Raw genomic sequence first — 23049 nt, 5'->3', positions numbered from 1 at the left:
TCTATGCATCAATGATGAAGCAGCAGGAAGAGAAATGAAAGAATCAATCCCATTTACAATTGCACCAAAACCATAAGATACCAAGGAATAAACCTAACCAAAGAGGTAAAAGATCTATACTCTGAAAACTATAAAGCACTGATGAAAGAGATTGAAAATGACACAAAGAAATGGAAAGACATTCCACGCTCATGGACTGGAAGAACAAATATTGTTACAACATCTACACTACCTAAAGCAATCTACACATTTAATGCAATCCCTATTAAAATATCAACAATATTTTCCCACAGAGCTAGAATAAACAATCCTAAAATTTGTATGGAATCACAAAAGACACAAATAGCCAAACCAATCTTGAGAAAGAAAAGCAGGTCTGGAGGCATCACAATTCTGGACTTCAAGTTATATTACAAAGCTGTAGTGATCAAGACACTATGGTACTGGCACAAAAACAGACACATAGATCAATGGAACAGTACAGAAAACCCAGAAATGAACCCACAACTATATGGTCAATTAATCTTCGACAAAGCAGGAAAGAATATCCAGTGGAAAAAAAGACAGTCTCTTCAACAATGATGTTGGGAAAATTGGACAGAAACATGCAAAAGAATGAAACTGGACCACTTTCTTATACACAAAAATAAATTCAAAATGGATGAAAGATCCAAATGTGAGACAGGAAAACATTAAAATCGAAGAAGAAAACACAGGAAGTAACCTTTTTGACATCAGCCATAGCAACTTCTTACTAGATATGTCTCCCGAGGCAAGGGAAACAAAAGTAAAAACAAATTATTGGGACTACACCAAAATAAAAAGAAATAAGACTTGGGGTGCCTGGGTGGCTCAGTCAGTTAAGTGTCTGACTCTATTTATTTATTTATGTACTTATTTATTTATTCTGAAGTTAGTTAACATAGAACCCAGTGATCCATTGCTTACATATGACATCCAGTGCTCATCCCAAAAAGTGCCCTCCTTAATGCCCATTACCCACTTAACACCTCCCCCCAACCCTCCCCTCTATCAACCCTCAGTTTGTTCTCTGTATTTAAGAGTCTCTTATGGTTTGCCATAAGATTTTACCTTCCCAGGCCAGCTCCATGACTTCCTAGGGTTGTTGCCTCTACTGCTTGCTCTGGGTACTCTGCCAGCTATCCCAGCTGGTCACAACAGAACCTTGCCACCATTGCTCTCTAGCTCAGGGCATGCACTCACCATTTCACTCAAAGAGGGATGGAGTTGGGGGGGGGGGTGCCTGGGTGGCTCAGTCTGTTAAGCACCTGACTCTTGATTTTGGCTATGGTCATGATCTCACTGTTGGTGCGACTGAACATGGTGTCAGGCTCTGTGCTGGTGGGGCGGAACCTGCTTGGGATTCTTTCTCCCTCTCTCTCTGCACCCCCCCCCCCCAAATAAATAAATAAAAATAAAAAAAAAGATGGATGGATGGGAAATGACTTCTCCTTGGAGTTAGGTTCTATTACAGGGTCTCATAGCAAGGTAGGTTGGTGCCACGGCTCTTTGATTGCTATGTATTTCCTCCAGGGTAGGATACTGAGTAGAGGTAGGTTCAAGTAACAGCTTCCCTGCTGTACCTGAAAACCCTTTTTTCTTTCTCAGCTCAAGTTCTGTTGCCAAGTTCAACATACCAAGCCAGTCTTTTTTCTTATAGTGGATTTTCTCCTGGGGGCCCCACAATTCCCTTCCCTATTGTGATTTGGCCTTGTGGGTCCTCACACTCATCATCCCACTTACCACGATGCCCACTATCCACGCCTGCATGTGCCTAAGTTCTATTCATTGACACCGATGGACTTCATTTCCTGGGAGCCCCATTTAATTCAATTGATGCAAGCCACTCACACACTCAATTTTCATTTAGGTTCCACCAGAATCTTGGGTGATAGAAATGTGAATTAACTGAGCACATTCCCATGGGTTGTGGCGTGAGACTATCTAGACGTGAATTCTGAATGGCCCAGGAGATTGGTCTTTATATTTAAAGTTCCCTGAGGTAGGGGCACCTGGGTGGCTCAGTTAGTTGAGCATCCAACTTTGGCTCAGGTCATTATCTCATGGTTTGAGTCTGAGCCCTGCATCAGGCTTGCTGCTATCAGCGCAGAGCCTACCTCAGAACCTCTGCCCCTTCTCCACTTGCTCTCTCTCTCTCTAACAAATAAATAAACATTAAAAAAAAAAGTTCCCTGAAGTAACTCACAAAATGTTAAATGTAAACATTTTGGTTAACTTGCTTCTTATTGATTATATGCCTAACATAGATGGTCTGAAGGTAAAATTAGCTTGAATCTCTTACAAAATATGGTTGTGAAAACCATTAATGACCAATTTTATTCTTGGAACTGATACCTAACAAGACTTTGGCTGGTCTGTTCACCTATCTTTTCGGAAAAGAGGAAGAGACCTTTGATCATTTGATCTGGACCACCTTAGAACAGAGACATGGGGCACTAGTTGGTGTTGAAGTAAGATGTCTGTCCTAAGGAGACCTACTCAAGGACTATGGTCTCCTTTTCACATACACCAACCCCATTGTTAGTTGAAATGTGTGCACCATGATCCTTTACCTAATCTAGATTTCAAACATATGGCCGAGAAATTGTTCTCTATAAAATAATTCCGCTCTTTAATTTGGGATTTGGCTTAATGGATTTGTTATGTTTTCAAGTCATTATGATAAATCCTTGGCATGAGGATGAGTGTGAGCTTTATCTGTAAAATGGGGTTATGGTAATTCCTGCTCATAGGGTTGCTATAAGGATCAAATGAGTAATATAGACAGTAGCAAATGTATATGTGCTCCCTGCTCAAGGTGTTCAAAGGCATGCTATTGTCCACAATAGAATCCAGATCCTTGGTGATTTGATTTCATTCCCATTTTCCTCTCCTATCTTAACTGAACTACTTAATACACATACATTTCTCCACCTCCATGCTTTATTCCCTTTGGTTCCTCCGTCGAAATATCCTTCGCATCTTTGCCAACTCCTGCGCTTCCTTCATGACCTGATCCGCACACTTCAGGAGAGGTTCTTCCTATCACCTAAGCTGAAGGGAGCCATTTTCCCTCCATACACTCCAGATCATTCTATTTGGATCACTCTTACCGCAACCCTTACTTCCCACTTTTTAATGTACTAATTTATGTACATATCTCATCTCCATGAAATTCTAAAGGGCAGGATCTGAAAATATTTCATTTTGAATATCCAGTCATACTTGGCCTTGGTCCTGCCCAGAACAGGGATTAAATAAATGTTTTATGAATGAATGGGTTAAAGAGAGTTTATACTTGGTGTGGTGGTGCCTGAAGTTTGAGTTTTCATGGGAATCAGCTTATGTGTTTATTTTCAAAGTTTAGGATTGTTTTTCTTTGTGCACTGAAAATTGATTAAGGAATGGGAGATTATTCTCTTGATCAAAGGTATCTGATCTGAAACTGGATCAGAATACCTCACAGGTCCCATCTAACTTTAGGAAACTATGAGTCTATTGTCTGGAGAGATGCCAAGATGACAGCCCTGACTCATCTTTGTAGGTATTCAGGGATAGGAGCCCACAAGGCTGTGGGTAGAACTAAATCATTGCAGCTAATAGATTAATTTGTGTCACTCCAGAATTAACAATCTAGTGGACAGAATCCTTAAATCGTTCCTTACCCAAATTTCCAATGCATATTTGAGTTTCTGGATAATAGAATAACAGAATTTTTGCATTGGAATGAAACTCCCTTGCCGCTGAGGCCATCTTCCCAGGTAGAAGCATGCTGCCTTTAGCATCTCTGACATACCTTCCAGGCTTTGCCTGAGCACGTCCAATGAGCAAACTCCCACTAGTTTTCCAGTCCATTGTTGGATAACCCAGTTGTTAGAAAGGTTTCTCTTATATTAAGTCAGTATTTGTCACTTTATCATAATGGTGAGACTTTATCATGTTGGTCCTATTTCAGCTTTGGAGCAACAGAAAAGCCTGTTCTCTCTCCCATACGTAAACTTCAGATTTTCAAAAACGTATCTTGTGCATTCTCTAAGTCTTCACAGGCCAAACTCCTTTAGCCCCTTAGGCAGCATGGGGGACACATTTCTTGTCCTCTCTTAAATTTCCTGTTTGGCAATGACCCTCCTAAAATGTAGTGAGTGGAACACGCTACTCTCACACTTAATTATAACTACCATTTACCACTCAGTCACCTTACTAGAGTGGCTTTGCTTATGTATTTCATCTCATTTAACTTTCCTCACAATGGTCCCATGCAGACAGTTCTTACAACTGTTATTTTATAGATAAGGGGTCTGTAGCTCAGATAAGTTAAGTCATTACTGGACTTAGGGTTAGGAGCAGTAGAAAGCAGAACTGAATGTGATGGCTTTCAAAACTCATAGTCCTCCACCAGTATGATTAGTTTTACTACCTAACAAGCTACTTACAATAAACAAAAATCTAATTTCTTTTGCGCTGTTCTGCAATCTACATAGTCCCTGTTTTTAAGGCAAATGTGATTCAGAAAGTCTGGTGGCTGGTAGATAACTGGCAGTACCCTGGCCAGAGGGTCTGGCAGTGTGGCCTAAACAAATGCCAGTGAAGACTGTCATCCCCCAGCACTGCCTGAGTTCCCTGTTGGTATGCTGTAGGCATCCCAGTGTTCATTTGTTAAATATTTTTACAAGTGCTTCCTTGGAGCAAGGAGCTGTTAGGAAATGGGGTAACTATGGGCAGGTGCTTTGGGGAATTGACAGTGAATCAGACCCGGGTTGCCCTAGTAGTTTATTATAAAAAAAAGATGACACATGCTAAGCAGCAGTAAATGGAGTGGAGGGGTGATGTTATTGTGGTGCCTCAAATTTCAGAGGTGGGAGGAATGATTTTCAAGAGTGGTGGGGGGGGTATCTGGCAAGTTTTTGTGGAGAAGGTTGCATTTAAGCAAGTTTCTTACTTTCTCTGCTTTAGTTTCATACTCTAAAGATGACATTAAAACTGGTTCTTAACTGGTAGGGTTGTTATAAGCATCAAGTAAAACAATTCAAGGGAGTGCACGGCACACTGCCTGTCATTTAGTGAGTCATAAATAAAGTTAATTATTTTAATTTGAGAAACATTTTTAGATTGAAATCAAACACAGGATTTTGAAATCATCCAGGCCTGGGTTCAAGTCCAACATGGTATGACTGTGCGCACTTAATTTCTCTGAGCCTCAGACTCCTCATCTGTAAAAGGGGTGAATGAAAGCCCTGCTTCATAGATAGGTGGATAACGTGAACTAATGCTTTTAACACAGTGACCAAAAAGGAGTAAGCTCTCAGAGACTGTTACCTGTAATTAATTAATACCTTTTGAGCCGGGCCTTGGAGGATGGGTAGGATTTGGGTGAGAGCAAGAACATGACAGAAAGAGTACACCAGGTGCAAGGTACATTGTGACTGGTTGGGAGGTGACTTCATCTGGGCCATAGAATGTGTATGAAGGGAAGAAGGGGGTTCAGGGACCAGAGGTGGCCGGTCTTGGAGGCCAGAATGAGGAGTCTGGGGTTTACTCTGTAGTCAATGAGGCCATGCAGTCACATACACTATGTTAAAAATCTTGCTGGATTTTTGTTGTCCCTTAGTTCCTCCTATTTCTGTGTCCTGATCTCTGTGGTCACTCTCAACTTATTCCATCATGGCCCATCATTTCCATCTTCATGACTGCAACTGCCTCCTGACTAGCCTCCTTGCTTCTACTCCTGCGCCTCTTCCCATCCGCTCTCTATGCGGCAGTTGTTCGAGTGATTTTTTTTCAATGCAAACCTGGTCGTCTACCTGCTTAAAACCTCTCAATGACTTCCCAGGTACTTAGGGTAAAATCTAAACCCCTTATCATAATTAAAAACCTTCTGTGTGATCTAGCCTCTTATTTGCCCTCTCTATCAGTCAGCATTCTGGCAGGAAAGTAGCATAAATCAAAATGGGTAATTTGACGAGTGTCTAATAAAGCTGCTATTTACATGGGTGCGGGAGGATTTGAAGAAACTAATAAGGAATAGTGAAGTCTTGGGGGGGAGCAATAACTCCAGGAATTGTTCCCCACCTCTAGGTTGAAAGGACAAGCAGATAGAGCCACCGCAGAGCCAACGGAATAGATCCATGGGGTTCACTGCCTGACAGAAATCATGGCTGTTGGCAGAGGATCGAAGCCAACCAACCACAGCCACCTGCCAGGGTGGAAGCTGGGGAATAAACACTTTGGTTCATTCTCCTCAAACCCTCTGCTTTCCTTTTAGTGCCTCTTGTTGACCAAACCCAACCAAAAGTCAGAGGGCATGGAAGCCCACTGGTGCAGTCCATACAGGTGAGCTTTCCCAGGCAAAAAGTTGGTTACAAGAGTGTGGCAAGTGCATCTGGAGGGCTCTTATATTTTTTCTAAGGTACCTTGTACCTTATATGCTGTTTCCTTCTGTCTCTTCAGGCCCGCCCCTTCACCTAGCCAATGCCTGCTCTTCCCTCTGCTCTCAGCCTGAGCATCAGCTACCCACAGAAGAATCTTCCCTTGACTTACCCCAGGTTAGGTCATCACCCTCTGTCACATGCTCTCATAGCACCCTCTAGTTATCTTTTGATATGCATATTAAAATTGCATAATGATTAATTATACAATTATTTGCTTAGTAATAGTTGTTCTGTTAGACTGAGAACATAGGACCCAGTTGGTCTTTTTTTAAAATTTTTTATTATAGGATCTTCAGTCCTGAGTACAGTGAACTCCATAGAAGCCCAGTAAATACTTGTTGAATAACTGAATAGTAAATACCAACATTGTTCTGTCTTCAAATTTCTCTTTGCGTGTCACCCAACTTCGATCAGAACAGGTCTTGCTGATTTTAGGTGTGAACCTGACACCTTAATGGGCCCATAAGACTACAGGATATTTCAACAAATATCTTTGGAGTGTCTACAATGTTCTAGGCATTGGTAAGTGCAAGGGATACAAAGATGGGTAACATTTGGTACCTGCCCTCAGCAGTTCATAGTCTATTAGGGAAAAAAGTAATGTAAACAAATAAATAACAGTGTTACAAAAGCTATTCTAGCTGTCTAAACAATTTGTCTCTGGAACACAGAGAAGAGAATAAGGAATTCTGTTCTGTCTCTAGGGCTGGGAGAGGTTTAACACTGGACATCTGAGCTGGACCTTGAAGGATGGATAAGGTTTGATCAGGTGAAGGGCTTCTGGGCAGGGGAAATGGCAAAAACAGAGAATGTGGCATATGACGGTAGAGACTTGCGTGACCTACGTACTTTCCACAATTAGGGGAGTCCGATAGTCAGCAGAATTTTCCAGGAGGTTTTAAAGTCAATGGTAATTTTATATAAGTAATACAGTGAAGGACAAAAGCAGGAGACACTGGAAGGCAAAGGAGGAAGGAGACATTTGAAGTCCTGCAAAGAAAAGGGCAAGCTGGACAACAGCCAGAAGTAGCACGAGAATCAAAGGATGACAAATGGTTTTACAGGTATTAAAAGCATCCCTGAGGAGTTACTGCCTTAAAAAACTCAAGTCTACATCTGTCCTGGTCCTGATGCCTGACTTGTGATCTGAAAACAAATCTGCCATGTCCCAGGACAACGCGTACTTTTGTGGAGGCTCCTAAGACCGGGACATTAGGTGGTTTTGTTGGCACTGCTCTGTGGTACTTTTGAAATACCTTTTCCCTCTGAGTGCCAACTTAATGGTACACTATCTTCTTTTAGTATTTTTGTCAGTGCTCCTCGCTAGACTCTTTTTTTTGACAATTCATATTCTTGCCACCTGCCTATTTGCCAAATTCACATCATTTCAACGCTATCTTCTTATGTTCTCTGTTTTGTGGAGGATTCTGAAGGCAACAACCATTTTTCTTAATTAACACATCCAATTTACCCAATGGGCATGTGTTGTTAGTGCTAGGTGCCGAGTCCTGGAGATACACAGATGAATACGATGTTGTCCTTGCCCTCCAGGAGCTTACAATCTAGCAGAGGAGACAGATGCAAAACAGATTTTTATGTTACCGAGACTAGATTTTAATAGTTTCCACCGCAAAAACAAATGACAATTAAGTGATGTGATGGGATGTGTTACCTAATGCTACCTGGTAATCATATTGCAATATGTGAACTGTGTACCTTACACTTACACAATTGACATTTTATGTCAATTATATCTCAATATAAATAAATTAAAAAAGAAGAAAATTAATTACAAACAAAAGAAAAAATAAAAGAAAAACTATCAGCTTTTTCAGATATTTTGCTATGGTGTTCAACATTTCTTATCTTTTAAAATCTCCCCTGATGTTCTTTCCCTAAGCAAATATTCCTCTTTTGAAAAAAAAAATAACTGTGAGATCTGGAACTGTCTTCCTTCTCAAAATAACCACCAGGGTTCCCATCAGATAATTCTTCCTCAGTCTTCTATAGACTTATTTGTCATAGGCAACATTTATCATCTTAGAGGAATGAAACAGAAATTGAAAAATGTCATCATTCCACTATACTTTTTAAAAGAATGAAACCTATTTTCTCTTTTTGATTTTTACACAACAGAACTGTTAATATTCTAAGGGTAATAATTATTACTTAAAAAATAAAACACCGTCAAAATAATGCAGATAATTCAGAGATCTCTTTCCCTAGGATATTGCAGAATAAAAACAAAACCAACCAGCCAGCCAGATTTTTATAAAATAAGATAGTAAGTGAAATGATGAAGATAATCCCAGGGTCTTAAAAAAACACAGAAGTAGTTCCATGAAGCAGTCTGGAGAGGAGGGCTTGGGAGGTACTGCTGGGAAATGACATCTGACTGAACCTCAAAAGAGGAAGAGACATTAGTCTAGCACAGGTGAGTGCAGGGAGCACCCGGGCAGAGGGACAGTGTAAGAGCACATAGAGGGTTAGGGAATGACAAATGGTGTCTGGGAACATCAGGAGTTGGTTTATTTTGGTAGATTTAGATTATAGGCAGCTATTGTAGGATTTTGTGATCAAAGCTTCATTTTAGATACACTGTTGGAGGTGAGAAGAATGTGTCTGAGTGACAGTATAGGGTGGGAAAGGCAGGTCAGAAGGCTCTTATATGACAATCCAAGTGAGAGAGGGTGAATGGCCAAAGGATGGAGAAGAGAACTTGGATTTTGAGACATACTGAGAAGGCAAAAGCAGGCAGGATTTGGTGAGGGACGCAATACGGGAGTGAGGAAGACAGAAGTGTCCCAACAGAGTACTCAAGTTCAGATCCTAGTTTAATGTCTGTGAACAAACCAGCTAATTACTCAGATGAGGTGTTGGCACATGAGGTTAGGTCTTGGCATTGAAGCTTAAATCCCATTACTTAGTAGTTTCAAACCCTGCTATCATCATTCAGCCTTAGTGAGTCTCAGTTTCCCCATCTTTAAGATGGAATAATGAGAGTGGCTTCACAAGGTTTTAATGAGAATTAAATGAAATAAAATATACGAGGCCTTTATAAAGTTAAAGGACTAATCACATGTAAACGTTTTTGCTCAAGAAGTGCCATTGTAATCTTTGCAATCAAATCTTGCACTTCTGTTTGTAGTCTGCAAAATAAGAACCTCTTTCAATATTAGCCACAGAGAAGACTAACTCCATAAATAGCATCAAAATTTTGGATTTGAGGGTAAGACAGGATGGACGTAAGACAAGAGAAAATGATGCTTAGTCACTGTCCTGTTTTAAGCAGTAGGCCTCTGCTCTAATAGTAATCGACTTAAAAGAAGAATTATACTATAACAATATTATAGCCAGTGATTGTCATAAAATATAGAAAAGGACCTAATAATGCTGGATACATGATTTGTTCTTATAATGTTAATTTTATTTCTTCAATCCTTTCTTCAGAAAGAAAAAAAAAACCTCTTTTAATCACTAATTGAGCTCCAAAACTCGGTAACAATGAAAGCTCAGTGTGTACAAGAAAGCAAGACCTAATGCTTTTTTCTCAACATTCTCACTTTCCACGACAGGAGAGGGTTTTTTGATAGGAAAAATGAAGGAATTTTGGAATATTTTGTCTTCCTCTTGGTGGTCTCAAATAACTTCTAATTTTACCAAGTGACTTAACAGTTTAACAGTTGTTCATTAAAAAAAATTAATATCTTACTAATAGATTAACTAAGGCTTGGAGGAAGTGGGCTTTGAAACATGTTTTCAAGGTCGCGGCTGCCATTCTAGAGAACTTACTACACTTCAGATGACCTATGAAAGCTCTGGTAAGAACAGTTGACTCAGTAGGATCTGGGAAATTGTTCACTCTCTCCCAACTGCCGCCCACCCCACAGTTGGAACTTTTCACCACTTCCTAGGCATATAGCAGCTAAACAGAAATAATTCTCTGATAGATGAAAAGCCATAGCTTGGGCCAAATCTGCTTTGACTATACATGGGTAGGGGAGATGCTACAGCATTCTAGTTAAAAAAGGGAATAGGGGCACCTGGGAGCCTCAGTTGGTTAAGTGTCCAACTTTAGCTCAGGTCATGATCTCATGGTTCTTGGGTTCGAGCCCCATGTTAGGCTCTGTGCTGAGAGCTCAGAGCCTGGAGCCTGCTTTGGATTCTGTGTCTCCCTCTCTCTCTGCACGCCCTCCCAAGTAAATAAAAACATTTAACAATTTTTAAAAAGGGTACAGAGTTTTGAATATCCCTTGGAGCTAGTAGTCATTTAGAATTATATCCAGAGTGGGGTGGGGGTGGGGTGATGTGATGTGTTTGTGTGTATGTCGGGGAGTAGATGGCAAGAGATGTTTAATTTAACATATAAGAAAGGAAGTATTGTGGTATGTTATAAATCAGGGATCTGTTTTCAGTTTGGATTACTTCTGCCAAAAGTACTTTAAAACTCCAATAACCATAGTTCATAGCTGAATCCAGACACTAGATGACAGAGCAGAAAAATATCTGTCTCTAGGCAAAATGAGCCTGGTGAATAAATTGTGGTTAGACAGAGAGCTGCTGCATCCCATGGGCTTTTTGAGTTTGCAAGCAAAGAATCAAGATGCAGAGTCACAATGATTCAGAATGCTAAGATTTAGCAAAATATGGGACCGAAACGGAAGGTTGCACACCCCAGCCCAAACAGAGCAATGAAAACAGAGCATCAGACCCACCCAGCATAGATGAACCCAGTCAGCCATGTCCACAGAGGGATTTATCCAGCTTATTTTTTTTTTAATTTTAAAAAGTGTTTATTTGAGAGAGTGAGAGAGCATTCATGCACATGGGGGATGGGCAGAGAGAGAGGGACAGAGAGAGTCCCAAGCCAGCTCAGAGTTGTCAGCACAGAGCTCGATGTGGGGCTCAATCTCATGAACTGTGAGATAATGACTGACTTAAGTCGAAATCAAGAGTCAGATGCTTAACCGAATGAGCCACCCAGGCACCCCTCTAGCTTTTTAGAAAGGAGGAAGTGGATACAGGGAAGAATAGAACTTAGGAGTATACAGTCTATCAGTGTTCTCTTACTGAGTAGATTCAGTCCTTGCCCCAGTGTTTTCCTATAAGCCCCGAGTTAAAAAGAAAATTCTCCAAGTCACAAAAATGACAGTGCCCAGAGCAAGTTGAATCAGGCTGGTAGTCCCCTTACAGAATTTCCTTTGGAGCTGCCTTATTCGTGCATGTTACTGTGAAGTCCCCTTCCACAGGGGCATGAACTAAAAACAATTTCTTGTACACGTCCTTCCATTCCCACCCCCTCCAAAATGGACAGCTAGCTGCCCAGTTATTGAACAATCAATTCTTCCCCTTCCTTTTATTAGACGTGCCCACCTGTAACATATGTTAAGTAGGTCCATTTATGGACTCTTTAATCTCACTGACCTGATTCTTTTTTGCCATGTGCCAAATGATTATTTACTTTTGATTTTTTAATTGAGGCATAATTGACATATAACATTATATTAGTTTCAGGTGTACAATATAATGATTTGATATTTGTATATATTGTAAAATGCCCACAGTAAGTCTAGTTAATATCCATCACCACACATAGTTACAAGTTTTTTCTTCTGACGAGAAATTTTAAGATTTACTTTCAGCAACTTTCAAATATACAATGTAGTATTATTAACTATAGTTACCATGTTGTACATTACATCTCCATGACTTATTTCTATAACTGGAAGCTTGTGCCTTTTGACACCTTTCATCGATTTCTCCCATCCCCCACTCCTCACCTTTGGTAACCACCAATTTGTTCTTTGAATCTATGAGCTCCGCTTTTTTTTTTTCTTTGATTCCACATAAAAGCAAGATCATCCAGTATTTGTCTTTCTCTGTCTGACTTATGGACTTTTTTCACTTAACATAACACCCTCAAGGTCCCTCCACATTGCCACAAATGACTGGATTTCATTCTTTTTATGGCTGAATAATATTCCACTGTGTGTGTGTGTGCGCGTGTGAAATAATTTATTTATCCATCTTTATTCATCTGCACTTTGGTTGTTCCCTTACCTTGGCTATTGTGAATACTGCCGCAATGAACATGAGGGTGCAGATATCTTTTTGAGTTAGTCTTTTCATTTTCTTCAGATAAATACTTGGAAGTAGGATCGCCAAATTATATGGTAGTTCTATTTTTAACTTCTTGAGGAACTTCCACACTGTTTTCCATAGTGGCTGCACCAATTCACATTCCCACCAACAATGCACAGAGTTCTCTTTTCTCCACATCCTCACCAGCAGGTATGAGCTGCTGCTTGTGGTTTTGATTTGCATTTCCCTGATGATGTTGAGCACCATTTTGTGTACCTTTTGGCCATTCAGACATCTTCTTTGAAAAAATGTCTATTCAGATTCTCAGCCCATTTTTTAGAGTATTTTGCTGTTGTTGTTTTGTTTTTTTACTTTTATTGAGTTGTCAGAGTTCTGTATATATTTTGAATATTAACCCATTATCAGATGCACATCATATCTGCAAATATTTTCTCTCATTAGGTAGGCTCCTTCTCATTTCACGTCATTCATTTCCTTTGCTGTGCAGAACCTTTTTAGGTTGGTGTAGTCTCACTGGTTTATTTTTGCTTTTGTTGCCTTTGCTTTTGTGTCAAATCCAAAACCAAAAATTATTTCCAAGACTGAGGTCAAGAGGCTTACTATCTTTTCTTCTAGAAGTTTTATGGTTTCAGGTCTTATACTCAAGTCTTCAATCCATTTTGAGTTAACTTTTGTACATGGTATAAGAAGGTGGTCCAGTTCATCCTTTCATATGCAGCCATCCAGTTTTCCCAACACTATTTACTGTAGACACTGTCCTTTCCCCATTGTGTATTCTTGGCTTCTTTGTCATAAATTAATTGACCATATATATGTAGGTTTATGTCTCGTCTCTCTATTCTGTTCCATTGATCCATGTGCCTGTTTTTATGCCAGTACCATACTGTTTTAATTACTATATTGTAATGTAGTTTGAAATCAGGGAGTGTGATGCCTCCACCTTTGTTCTTTCTCAAGATTACTTTGCCTATTTGCTGTTTTTTTGCGGTTCAACACTAATTTTAGGATTGTCCTATTTCTGTGAAAAATGCCATTGGAATTTTGATAGGGGTTGTATTGAATCTGTAGGTTGCTTTGGGTAGTATGAACATTTTAATGAAAGGAGTTCTTCCAATCCATGAGCATGGAATATCTTTCCATTTTGTGGTGTCTTCTTCAGTGTCTTTCATTAGTGTCTTACCGTTTTCACGGTACAGCTCTTTCATCTCTCTGGATAAAGTTATTCTTAGGTATCTTATTCTTTTTGATACAATTATAAATGGGAACACTTTCTTAATTTCTCTTTCTGATAGTTTGTTATTATTGTTAGCTTACTGTTATTGTGTAGAAATGCAACAGATTTTTGCATATTGATTTTGTCCCCTGCAACTTTACTGAATTCATTTATTAGTTCTAACGGGTTTTTTTTGGTGAAGTCTTTGGGGCTTTCTACATATACCATTGTGTGATCTGCAAATAGGTACAATTTTATTTCTTCCTTTCTGATTTGTATGCCCTTTATTTTGATCGGATTCTTTTTTTTTAAGCTTATTTATTTATGTATTTGAGAGCGAGAAAGAGAGAGAGAAGGAGAGAGAAAGAGAGAGAAAGAGAACACATGAAGGCAGAGAGAGAGAGGCAAGAGAAGGAGAAAAAGAGAATCCCAAGCACGATCCGCACTGCCAGCACAGAGCCCTATGCCGGGCTCAAACCCACAAACCATGAGTTCAGCTGAAACCAAGAGTCAGACGCTCAGCTGACTGAGCCACGCAGCACCCCTATTTTGATTGGATTCTTCATTCATGCACCAATACCAAATTTGAAAAACACTAAATTTATAATACATTTTTTAGCTACTAGGGCTAGTATGTCATTACTATCTTTTTCCCCCCAGAATATTCCTTCTCATTTTGAGGTTTCTTATGCTGACATTTCCTACTTAGTACATTTTGGCTAGTTTCTATCCTTCCTCGGTACCACTCATCCCCTCACCCATCTTCCATAATATTCATATTCAAAATGCTCTTCAGTGGTGACTTTAAGTCCCCCCCACCCCCCATAGTCCTTTCTGACACGTTTTCTTCGCTCTAATCCTTCAATGAATATGGAGAACCTGAAGCAATCTGGAGATGTCACCATCAACACAAGGAATGATTTCTCCTTTACACTTAGATTGTTATTTCATTATTTGCTCATTTAATTGCTTTGCACTCACATCTCTAATTTTCTTCAAGACAGTCTAGGAGATTTTCTTTTTACTTTAACAGTTAAGGTTCTCTTTCCTTTGACCCGTCCCCCAGTGTACCCTCCAGCTAGAATGCACACTTCTAGCCAAATTATTCTCCCTGCAGTCACCATACACGTCCTGGCCTCTAAAGGCCACTCCTTTCTCTCAAGTCCTAATGTACATACAACAAATGTATATAATGTTCATATGACCCATTTTCCACTTAGCCAACCTGGTTACTGGTCTTTTTACTTTATATCCTTCTTCCCAACAGATTAGAGAGGCCAAGTGCATCCTGTCTTATTTGTTCCCTTCTTCTTCACCTCACCTGTGATACCACACATGTCTGAGGTGGTGTCTTGCACTTTCTTTAACCATTTTAACCACTGTTTCTTTAATTACTGTTAGTGTCGGCAACAACAATTGCACCTTCACACCTGCACCCGGATTGTTCTCTTACAGGGATGTTTGCAAAGTGGGGTGTGAGCTGAATCCAGTTTAGAGGCTTACTGAGTTTTGACTCCTCTTTGGAGAAAGCCTGTTTTCCTGATTTCTATTTTAAGGACTTCAGAGAGGCAGATTTCATGGCATGAGTCAGCACCAGGGGGCAGGAGAGAAGGCAGCATGAATGGAAACAAGCATAAACTCAAAAGGACTGTGTGAGTAAATGGCATAAGCATGTGAAAGCCTCCAACACGGTTCTTGGGACCTAGTAGGTAGGCTATATAGATTAGTTGAATGTGGAAGTTTTAAAGTCCTTTAAGAATGATTTCTTGGTTATAGAAAAAGTCCTTGTTCATGGTAGAAAAATTTAAAGATACGAAGAAGCAAAATTACAAAGAACATTTTATTGATTTTATTTTTTTAATGTTTATTTATTTTTGAGAGAGACAGAGTGCAAGTGGGGGAGGGGCAGAGAGTGAGAGAGACAGGGAGACAGAGAGACAGAGAGACAGAATCCAAAGCAGGCTCCAGGCTCTGAGCTGACAGCACAGAGCCCGATGTGGGGCTTGAACCCATGAACCGCGAGATCATGACTTGAGCCGAAGTTGGACACTTAACTGACTGAGCCACCCAGATGCCCCAAGAAAATTTTAATTACTCATAATCTGACCATCCAAAAATAAGCACTGTTAACATTTGGGTAGAACATATTCTATTTTCTATGCAGGCACATTTTCCCTCTAAAATGGGATCACAATACAGTCATTATTTTATATTTCTCCATAACTTTAATTGGCAATACCCACTTTTTTAGTTCAACGTTTTCATCGTGAGTAGAGGCACAAACTCTGCCCATGTTCCTGTTTGGGCTCTGACCTAACCAGTCCCTGGCAAACAGCTCAGCTTCTCTGAGTTTTAGATTCTTCCTCTGTGGGATGGGGGTGGGAGGGGGGAGAGGAAGACTTTGGAAAAAGAAAAGAAAAACAGACTGAAGCCAGTGATACCTAAGGCACCTTCCACTCCCATCATTCTAACTGTTGATGGGGAATTAAAGGAAGTCACTCTGGTGCAATGGTTGTTGCCCTGGCATCAGTCAGGTTCTAATCCCAGCCTTATTTATGAGATCCTGGGTAGATTTCTTGACCTCTCAGTGCCTCAGTTTCCTTATCTCTCGAATGGGATTAATAACACACCATTTAGGGCTGTTCTGGGAGATGAATAGCTAAGACACATGGAACACTTAAAACGAGTGTTTGGCACCTAGTACAGGCCCAACAAGCAGGAGCTATTGATTAATATATAAGAACTCAGCCACTGGCCACCTGTGGCAATGGAATAAAAACTAAAACTGAGGGAGAGGGTACTGATCTGAGAACTACCAGGGGTTGAACACACGCGCTGGACACTGCTGAGTTTTCTCATCACAGTCTTATGTAACCCTTGGAACAATGTCATTATCTCTCCTTGAACCGTGAGGAAGGTGAGGCTGGAACTTGCCAAGATTCACGTAGCTTGTAAGTGTCAAACCCAAGGACTATGCCACCTTCAGCTAGTTTTGGTTCAGTTGAGGGGCTAGATCTGCTACTAGTTGGGTGTTTCCTTCTTAAATTCAAACCCAAGCTTTAAGTACCTTCCTGGTGATACTCAGCATGGGTGTCTTTCTCTTTAGTAACTATTTTAACAATTCCAGTGTTTGACAGTAATTTGAAAGACACAGGGATTTTTTTTACATCGTACATTGTACATTTTGTACATTTTAATTGACTAGTGTATATCAAAGTTAATAGAGGAGAGCTAGGAGGTGGGTTTTATAAAAATAATTTCTACTCGACTTAGAAATTTAATTTTATGGTTGTAACTGATGGTCTAAAAACTCCCCAAACTAAACAAAGTAACTGGTTCGGGAGAGTCATTAAATTTACAGGGTGATATTTTAACATTTTGGTTTCCACCTCACTGCCAAAGGACGTCAGAACTGAGTTGAGGGATTTGGATCGAACACTGGCTGTGTGGCGGACTCGCCACATGAGTAAAAAAGACCATTTCATTTCTGGCTTTAGTTTTCTCGTCCAAGGAGAAAAACTGAAGAATAGATCTAAATACAAAGTGCCTTTTAATTAAATGCCACGCCACCGTTCTAAGGGTCTAGCGTGCTTTATTAACGTTTGTTTAGAGAAGTTGGTAATTCCTAGCAGCCTGAGTCCGCTCCCGTGGTGCATTTTTAGATTTTCCCTAATTAAAAAAACATGCAGCCAACCTCTGATTGCTTTGGCTAAAGGTGAGGGATAAAATGAGTGGATGCGCCAAGCAGTGAACAATATAAACATTTCTAGTATTATATACATTTGGAAGGAGCCACAACTCTGCGTGCTTGGGTTTAACTGTGCACAGACGCCTCAGGACGAAAAAGGCATCCCCTTGCCGGCAGTCCCGCCGAGCTGGCGCCCAGCCCGGGAGAGGTTTGCTGCTCTCCTCCCTGGCTTGCACCCGCTACGTGCTTCCCGGTGCGGCCTCTACGCCCCCCTCGCCCAGGGTTCGCATTACGGGGCTCGGTCCAGCTGCTGGCCGAGTCCCCGAGCACTCCCCCACGCGCCACTGCGGTCACGTTCCCTGGGCGAGGGCTCGCGCCCTAGCCGGGTGCTGGTTGGTCGCGGCGCGGGGCCAGCCGCCCGGTGATTGGTGAGAGGGACTGGTTCACGTGGTCCGGGGCAGATAAGCGGCCACTCCCGCGCCGCAGCCGCAATCGGCCGGGGCTACCGGCGGAACTGGGACGGCCTGGGAGCTGGGTCCGAACTTGCGCGGGCAGCGGAGAGCCGGCTTTCACGGTCCGCCGCCGCCTCTCTGCCTAATGAGCTGCACCAGGTAGGTTCACTGCAGACTCCCCGCCTCAGAGCAGAGGGGAGCGCACGGGTGCAGGGAGGCTGGGCTGCGTCGTCCTTCGGGCATCACTGCAAGTGGAGACCCCGGAGGATGGCTAGCTGGCTGATGGCTGAGTTGACTGTGGTCCCAGGGAAGCCTCGCAGGTGTGGAGATGCGCTCGGTGCTTCTTAGGCAAAGCTCATTTTGGTAGTAAGCATCCCCAAACAGAATCTCTTAACGTGAGTCTGCTGTGGTTCTGATTCCCTTTTGGATTCCGACTGTTATCCCTTAATCCCGAACAAACGTCCCAAAGCACTGGGGCAGCTTGTGGGAACAGCACCTTGACGACGTTGGTTGGATAGCTGAGCCTGGGGGGAGAACTGCAGTAGAATGTTTTGCCTTCATTCGCCCTTCTCCACCCTTCTTATCACGGTTTGCCATAGTAAACTCAGCCTTGTGGAGTTTGAGCAAATGAGTTTTTAACTCTTGGCCAGGATTTAAAATTCCAGGGAAACTGCCAAATCCTAAAACTGTCTTTCTGTAAGTGCAAAAAGTGAAAATACAAAACAAAACTACAAGACAAAAAACCTTCCACAAAACTACTTTAAATAGCTCCTCCAGACATAACTCACTTAGCAGAAGACTTCTCCCAAAATCCTGCTGTTAACTATTATTAGACTCGCAAGTATAGCTTTAGCTTAGATTTGTTTGTTCTAAGTTTGTAGGCCTTCCAGAAAAATCCCAGGACTAATAAATTCTGTGAATGTTCTTTTATTATCCATTTTGTGTTAAAGACCATTTGCCTATGTGCTTAGAGCTACTGTGAAGAGTTATTGAAGCCAGATTGAGAAATGTCATGTACAGTACACACAAGCCTCCTACCTGTAAGGATGGGGGGTGGGGAATCCATAAGCTTGGCAATATGTACGGAGGGCGAAAGGCCAGGAAAAAACTTGATGGCCACTTCTTAATTTAATATTGCTGAGCATAGTTATGTTTAAATTTTTAAATAGCTTCACTATCTTGCTAGTTATAAATATCCACTGCAAAACACTAGAAAACACCAAAAAAGTACAAAGACGAAAATAGATCACCAATGATCCTACTGCACAGAGATAAGTAACTTTTTGGTGTATTTCCTATTAAGTTTTTTATAAGTTCATATATATAATATATATTAAAAAGTCCAATTTTCAGTTTTTTCCACCTAAATGTGGATTTGTCATGAATATCTCTATATGAAATATAGATTATGGGATATGCACTTCTTTAAGTGCATGAATTGCTGACTTGCATTTCAGTTTGTTACTTGTGAATAATGAGGGAGAACGTGACAAAGTGCACAGATAATCCTCTGACTTCATTCTTTCCAGCCTTGTCACTTTCAAAACTGTTCCATGAGAATTTTATGGCAATTTTTTTTCTTTTCAAGGGGATTACCTTTCCAGAGAAGTGTAATCAATTTAACAGCAAAATTAGCAGAGCAGCCAGAGGGAGCAGAGAGTCTGGAACCATGGTTCTGGAACCTGTATGGTCATTAGAATCACCTGGGAAGCTTTAAGAATATCTACCCTCCCTGTGGATGGGTTCTGCCTCAAGTGGCTGTAAGTCCCAGGAATTGACATTAAAGAAAAAGAAAGAAAACCAACTCTCTAGGCCATTGTGACTAGACAGGTTTGAGAACCACTGGCTCAGAACAGAGAAAATGGTTCTGAGAGCTGTATTAGAGATTATCATATCCAGCCCTTTATTTCTCAGATGGGGATACTGAGACGCTCAAGTGTTTTAGGCAGTTAACCCATGGCCTTGTAGTCAGTCAAGGGCACAGCCAAACATGGGATGCAAATCTGATCGTCTAATACTGTTTTATTTTACTACATATGATAGCACATCCCTGATATTTACTGTGCTGGTATAGTTTAGTCAATATAGAAACAGTATGTGTGTGTGTGTGTGTGTGTATATATATATATATATATACACACACATATATATATATGTGTGTGTGTATATATATATATATATGTACATATATATATATATACACACACACACATACTTGAGACCAGGGAAGAGCATTCCAGATCCAGGTGATAACCCCTCTTCTTTTTGTATTCCAGAATGATCCAGGTTTTAGATCCACGGCCTTTGACAAGTTCAGTCATGCCAGTGGATGTGGCCATGAGGCTCTGCTTGGCTCATTCGCCACCCCTGAAGAGTTTCCTGGGCCCTTATGATGACCTCCAGAGAAGAAATTTTGTGAACAAATTAAAGCCTCTGAAACCGTGTCTCAATATAAAACAGGAAGCCAAATCACAGAATGAGTGGAAGCGTTCACACGAGCAAGCCAAGAAGCGGGTTGTGTTTGCTGACTCCAAGGGGCTCTCTCTCACCGCCATCCACGTCTTCTCGGACCTCCCAGAGGAACCAGAGTGGGATCTTCAGTTTGATCTCTTGGACCTTAATGATATCTCTTCTGGCTTAAAACTCCATGAGGAGAAGAACTTGATTTTAGATTTCCCCCAGCCTTCAACGGATTACTTAAGTTTTCGGAACCACTTTCAGAAGAATTTTGTCTGTCTGGAGAACTGCTCTTTGCAAGAGCGAACAGTGGCTGGGACTGTGAAAGTGAAAAACATGAGCTTTGAGAAGAAGGTTCAGATTCGTATCACTTTTGATACCTGGAAGAGCTACACTGATGTGGACTGTGTCTACATGAAAAATGTGTATGGTGGCTCAGATAGTGACACCTTCTCGTTTGCCATTGACTTACCCTCCATCATTCCAACTGAGGAGAAAATTGAGTTCTGCATTTCTTACCATGCTAATGGGCAGGTCTTCTGGGACAACAACGAGGGTCAGAATTATAGAATTGTCCATGTGCAATGGAAACCTGACGGAGTGCAGACACAGATGGCACCTCAGGACTGTGCATTCCACCAGGTGCCCCCCAAGACTGAGTCGGAGTCATCCATTTTTGGCAGTCCGAGGCTGGCCAGTGGGCTCTTCCCAGAATGGCAGAGCTGGGGGAGAATGGAGAACTTGGCCTCTTACCGATGATTAAGTAACCTTGGTGACTGGCTCTGACCTGGCATATTTCCCATGTAATTCTAGGTCTATATTGCTCAATATTAGGAAGTCTTGGCTACTTTCCTTCAGTAGGTTTAGTTTTGAGCTTCCGAGACCTGGCTACAAAAAGATAGCCACTTGAGAATTTAGTGTTGGGGTCTCTACGATGATACTGCCCAATTTTGCTTTGGAGGATCAAGTAACAGCCCGGAACCCTATTTTTATAAAAGCAATACTGTTCCAATGCCCTTTCTCCTTCCCTCTCAATTCACTAGCTTTCATGTTGGGCAAGGAAAGGTTGAGAAAGGACAGCTGATGGTGATGGGAAGCTGTGTTAATGGTATGAGGAATGTCTAAAAAGTGCACACAAAGGGCTCTGCAGCTCATCAGAGGAGGAGCGGGAGGTCTGGTATTTTGCTGTGGTGAGAAAAATGTAAGGTTACTTTGTATTTTTAAGTTGGTTTTACAGTTCTCTCCTAAGGAAATAATGTGTAGAGGTGGAGGAGAGATTCCATCTTATGTATTCTTGCGGAGAAAAACCAAACAAACTTTAGGGGTGTTGGGTGGTATTGGAGAAAGGTGAATGAATTATAACTCGGGAGAATCAAGATTTTAAATGAAGTCTTTCTTTTCAAACATGATTTGTAAGAAAGCATGATTTGGGGAAAGTTTAAGCGAATCTGGCTTTGCAGTCCTCATGTTATGAGTGATCTTGTTTGTGACCAAGGCATCACGCTCAGATTCTCAGTACAAAATGCTGCCTGACCAAAACCCCACACCATCATCAATGGTTAACACCTTGTGGGGATTCTGTCGTGTCAAGGACAGCTCTTTGCAAGTGCCTTGATGAAGCCAGAATATTGTGCTGTTCCCAAACATCTGAAGGGTCATCTGATAACTCTTGAGTGTTTGACTTTGTGAGAAAGTCCACTCTGTATACTGGCCTCCCTTTCGCAATACTGTCATATCTTTGGGAGTGTCATCAGTATACACAACTTGCATCCTTCATATTGAAGGTGACTCATTTTTCTGCCACACTTTTTCGATGTGATGTTGGAAATGAGGACTGACATTGATTCTCAATTCAAGAATCCAGTACCTTACACATGCAAGTAGCAATGTATTTCTTGCCTATATTTGTCTTGTTGTTTTAAGTCTTTCTACCAATTTCTTTGAAGTAAAAAAAAAAAATTTTTTTTAATGGATGTGGATTGTTTGGATGTGTTGTAATATACTTGTTTGGGGTGTGCATAAATCCACTCTGTAAGATCCTAACAACAGTAGTCCTTGAATGTTTGCTTCTGTCATCGGGCACGTCCATTGAGAGGTATTCAGAGAATGCAGTTAATTTTAACACACGATCTGCCATGCTGGAAAAGTACTATTGGAATAATTCTGCCGTGACAGTATTTGAGGTTTGGCTAGCACCCACAATTTTTCTACTCTAAATATTTCACTCTCCTAGAGCTATCCTTTGTGAACTTCTCACTTGAAGAATAAAAGTGTTTGATACAAGATCTGAGTATGTTTTCTCTCTCAAAGTCACAGCTAGTCAAATAAGAAATCTTCAACTGAGATTCTCCTGTTTTGTGTTAGAACAACTGAGCAAAGATAGTTTGGACCGGGAATTGGATTCACCTGAAGGTATTCACATGGTTCCAGACTCAATAGTAAGGTCACTTCCTACCACTTGACCACTAGGGCTAGGGTCCAGGGGCAGTGACTTCAGCTGCTGTGACTGTCCCCCTGACTGTCCCCATTTGTGCTTACTGCTCTTCACACACACTCTGCTGGGGCAGGGTTCTCTTGGTGGCCGCTTCTCAGCTTTAAAATGGGGAAGGAGATCACGTGGGAAGAGCTGGAGTGGCTTCTACCTCATCAGCTCCAGCACCTTCCTGAAGGGGCAAAGCTTGGAGCTGC

The 23049-nt window shown here is 41.2% G+C and overlaps 1 protein-coding gene across 1 annotated transcript; it reads left to right on the top strand.

Moving 5' to 3' along the window:
- Positions 1-17960: 17960 nt before the first annotated feature.
- On the top strand, positions 17961-22644 carry PPP1R3C (protein phosphatase 1 regulatory subunit 3C). Its single transcript, XM_007080077.2, has 2 exons — positions 17961-18063; positions 20181-22644. The coding sequence occupies exons 1-2, from the start codon at positions 18050-18052 to the stop codon at positions 21118-21120; spliced, it is 954 nt and encodes a 317-aa protein (XP_007080139.1). The 5' UTR covers positions 17961-18049; the 3' UTR covers positions 21121-22644.
- The last annotated feature ends 405 nt before the right edge of the window (positions 22645-23049 follow it).

This window comes from Panthera tigris, chromosome D2 (assembly GCF_018350195.1).
Source record: "Panthera tigris isolate Pti1 chromosome D2, P.tigris_Pti1_mat1.1, whole genome shotgun sequence".
NCBI classification, from domain to species: domain Eukaryota; kingdom Metazoa; phylum Chordata; class Mammalia; order Carnivora; family Felidae; genus Panthera; species Panthera tigris.
Note: the sequence above shows the minus strand (reverse complement) of the source record. Positions and strands in the feature narration are given on the sequence as shown.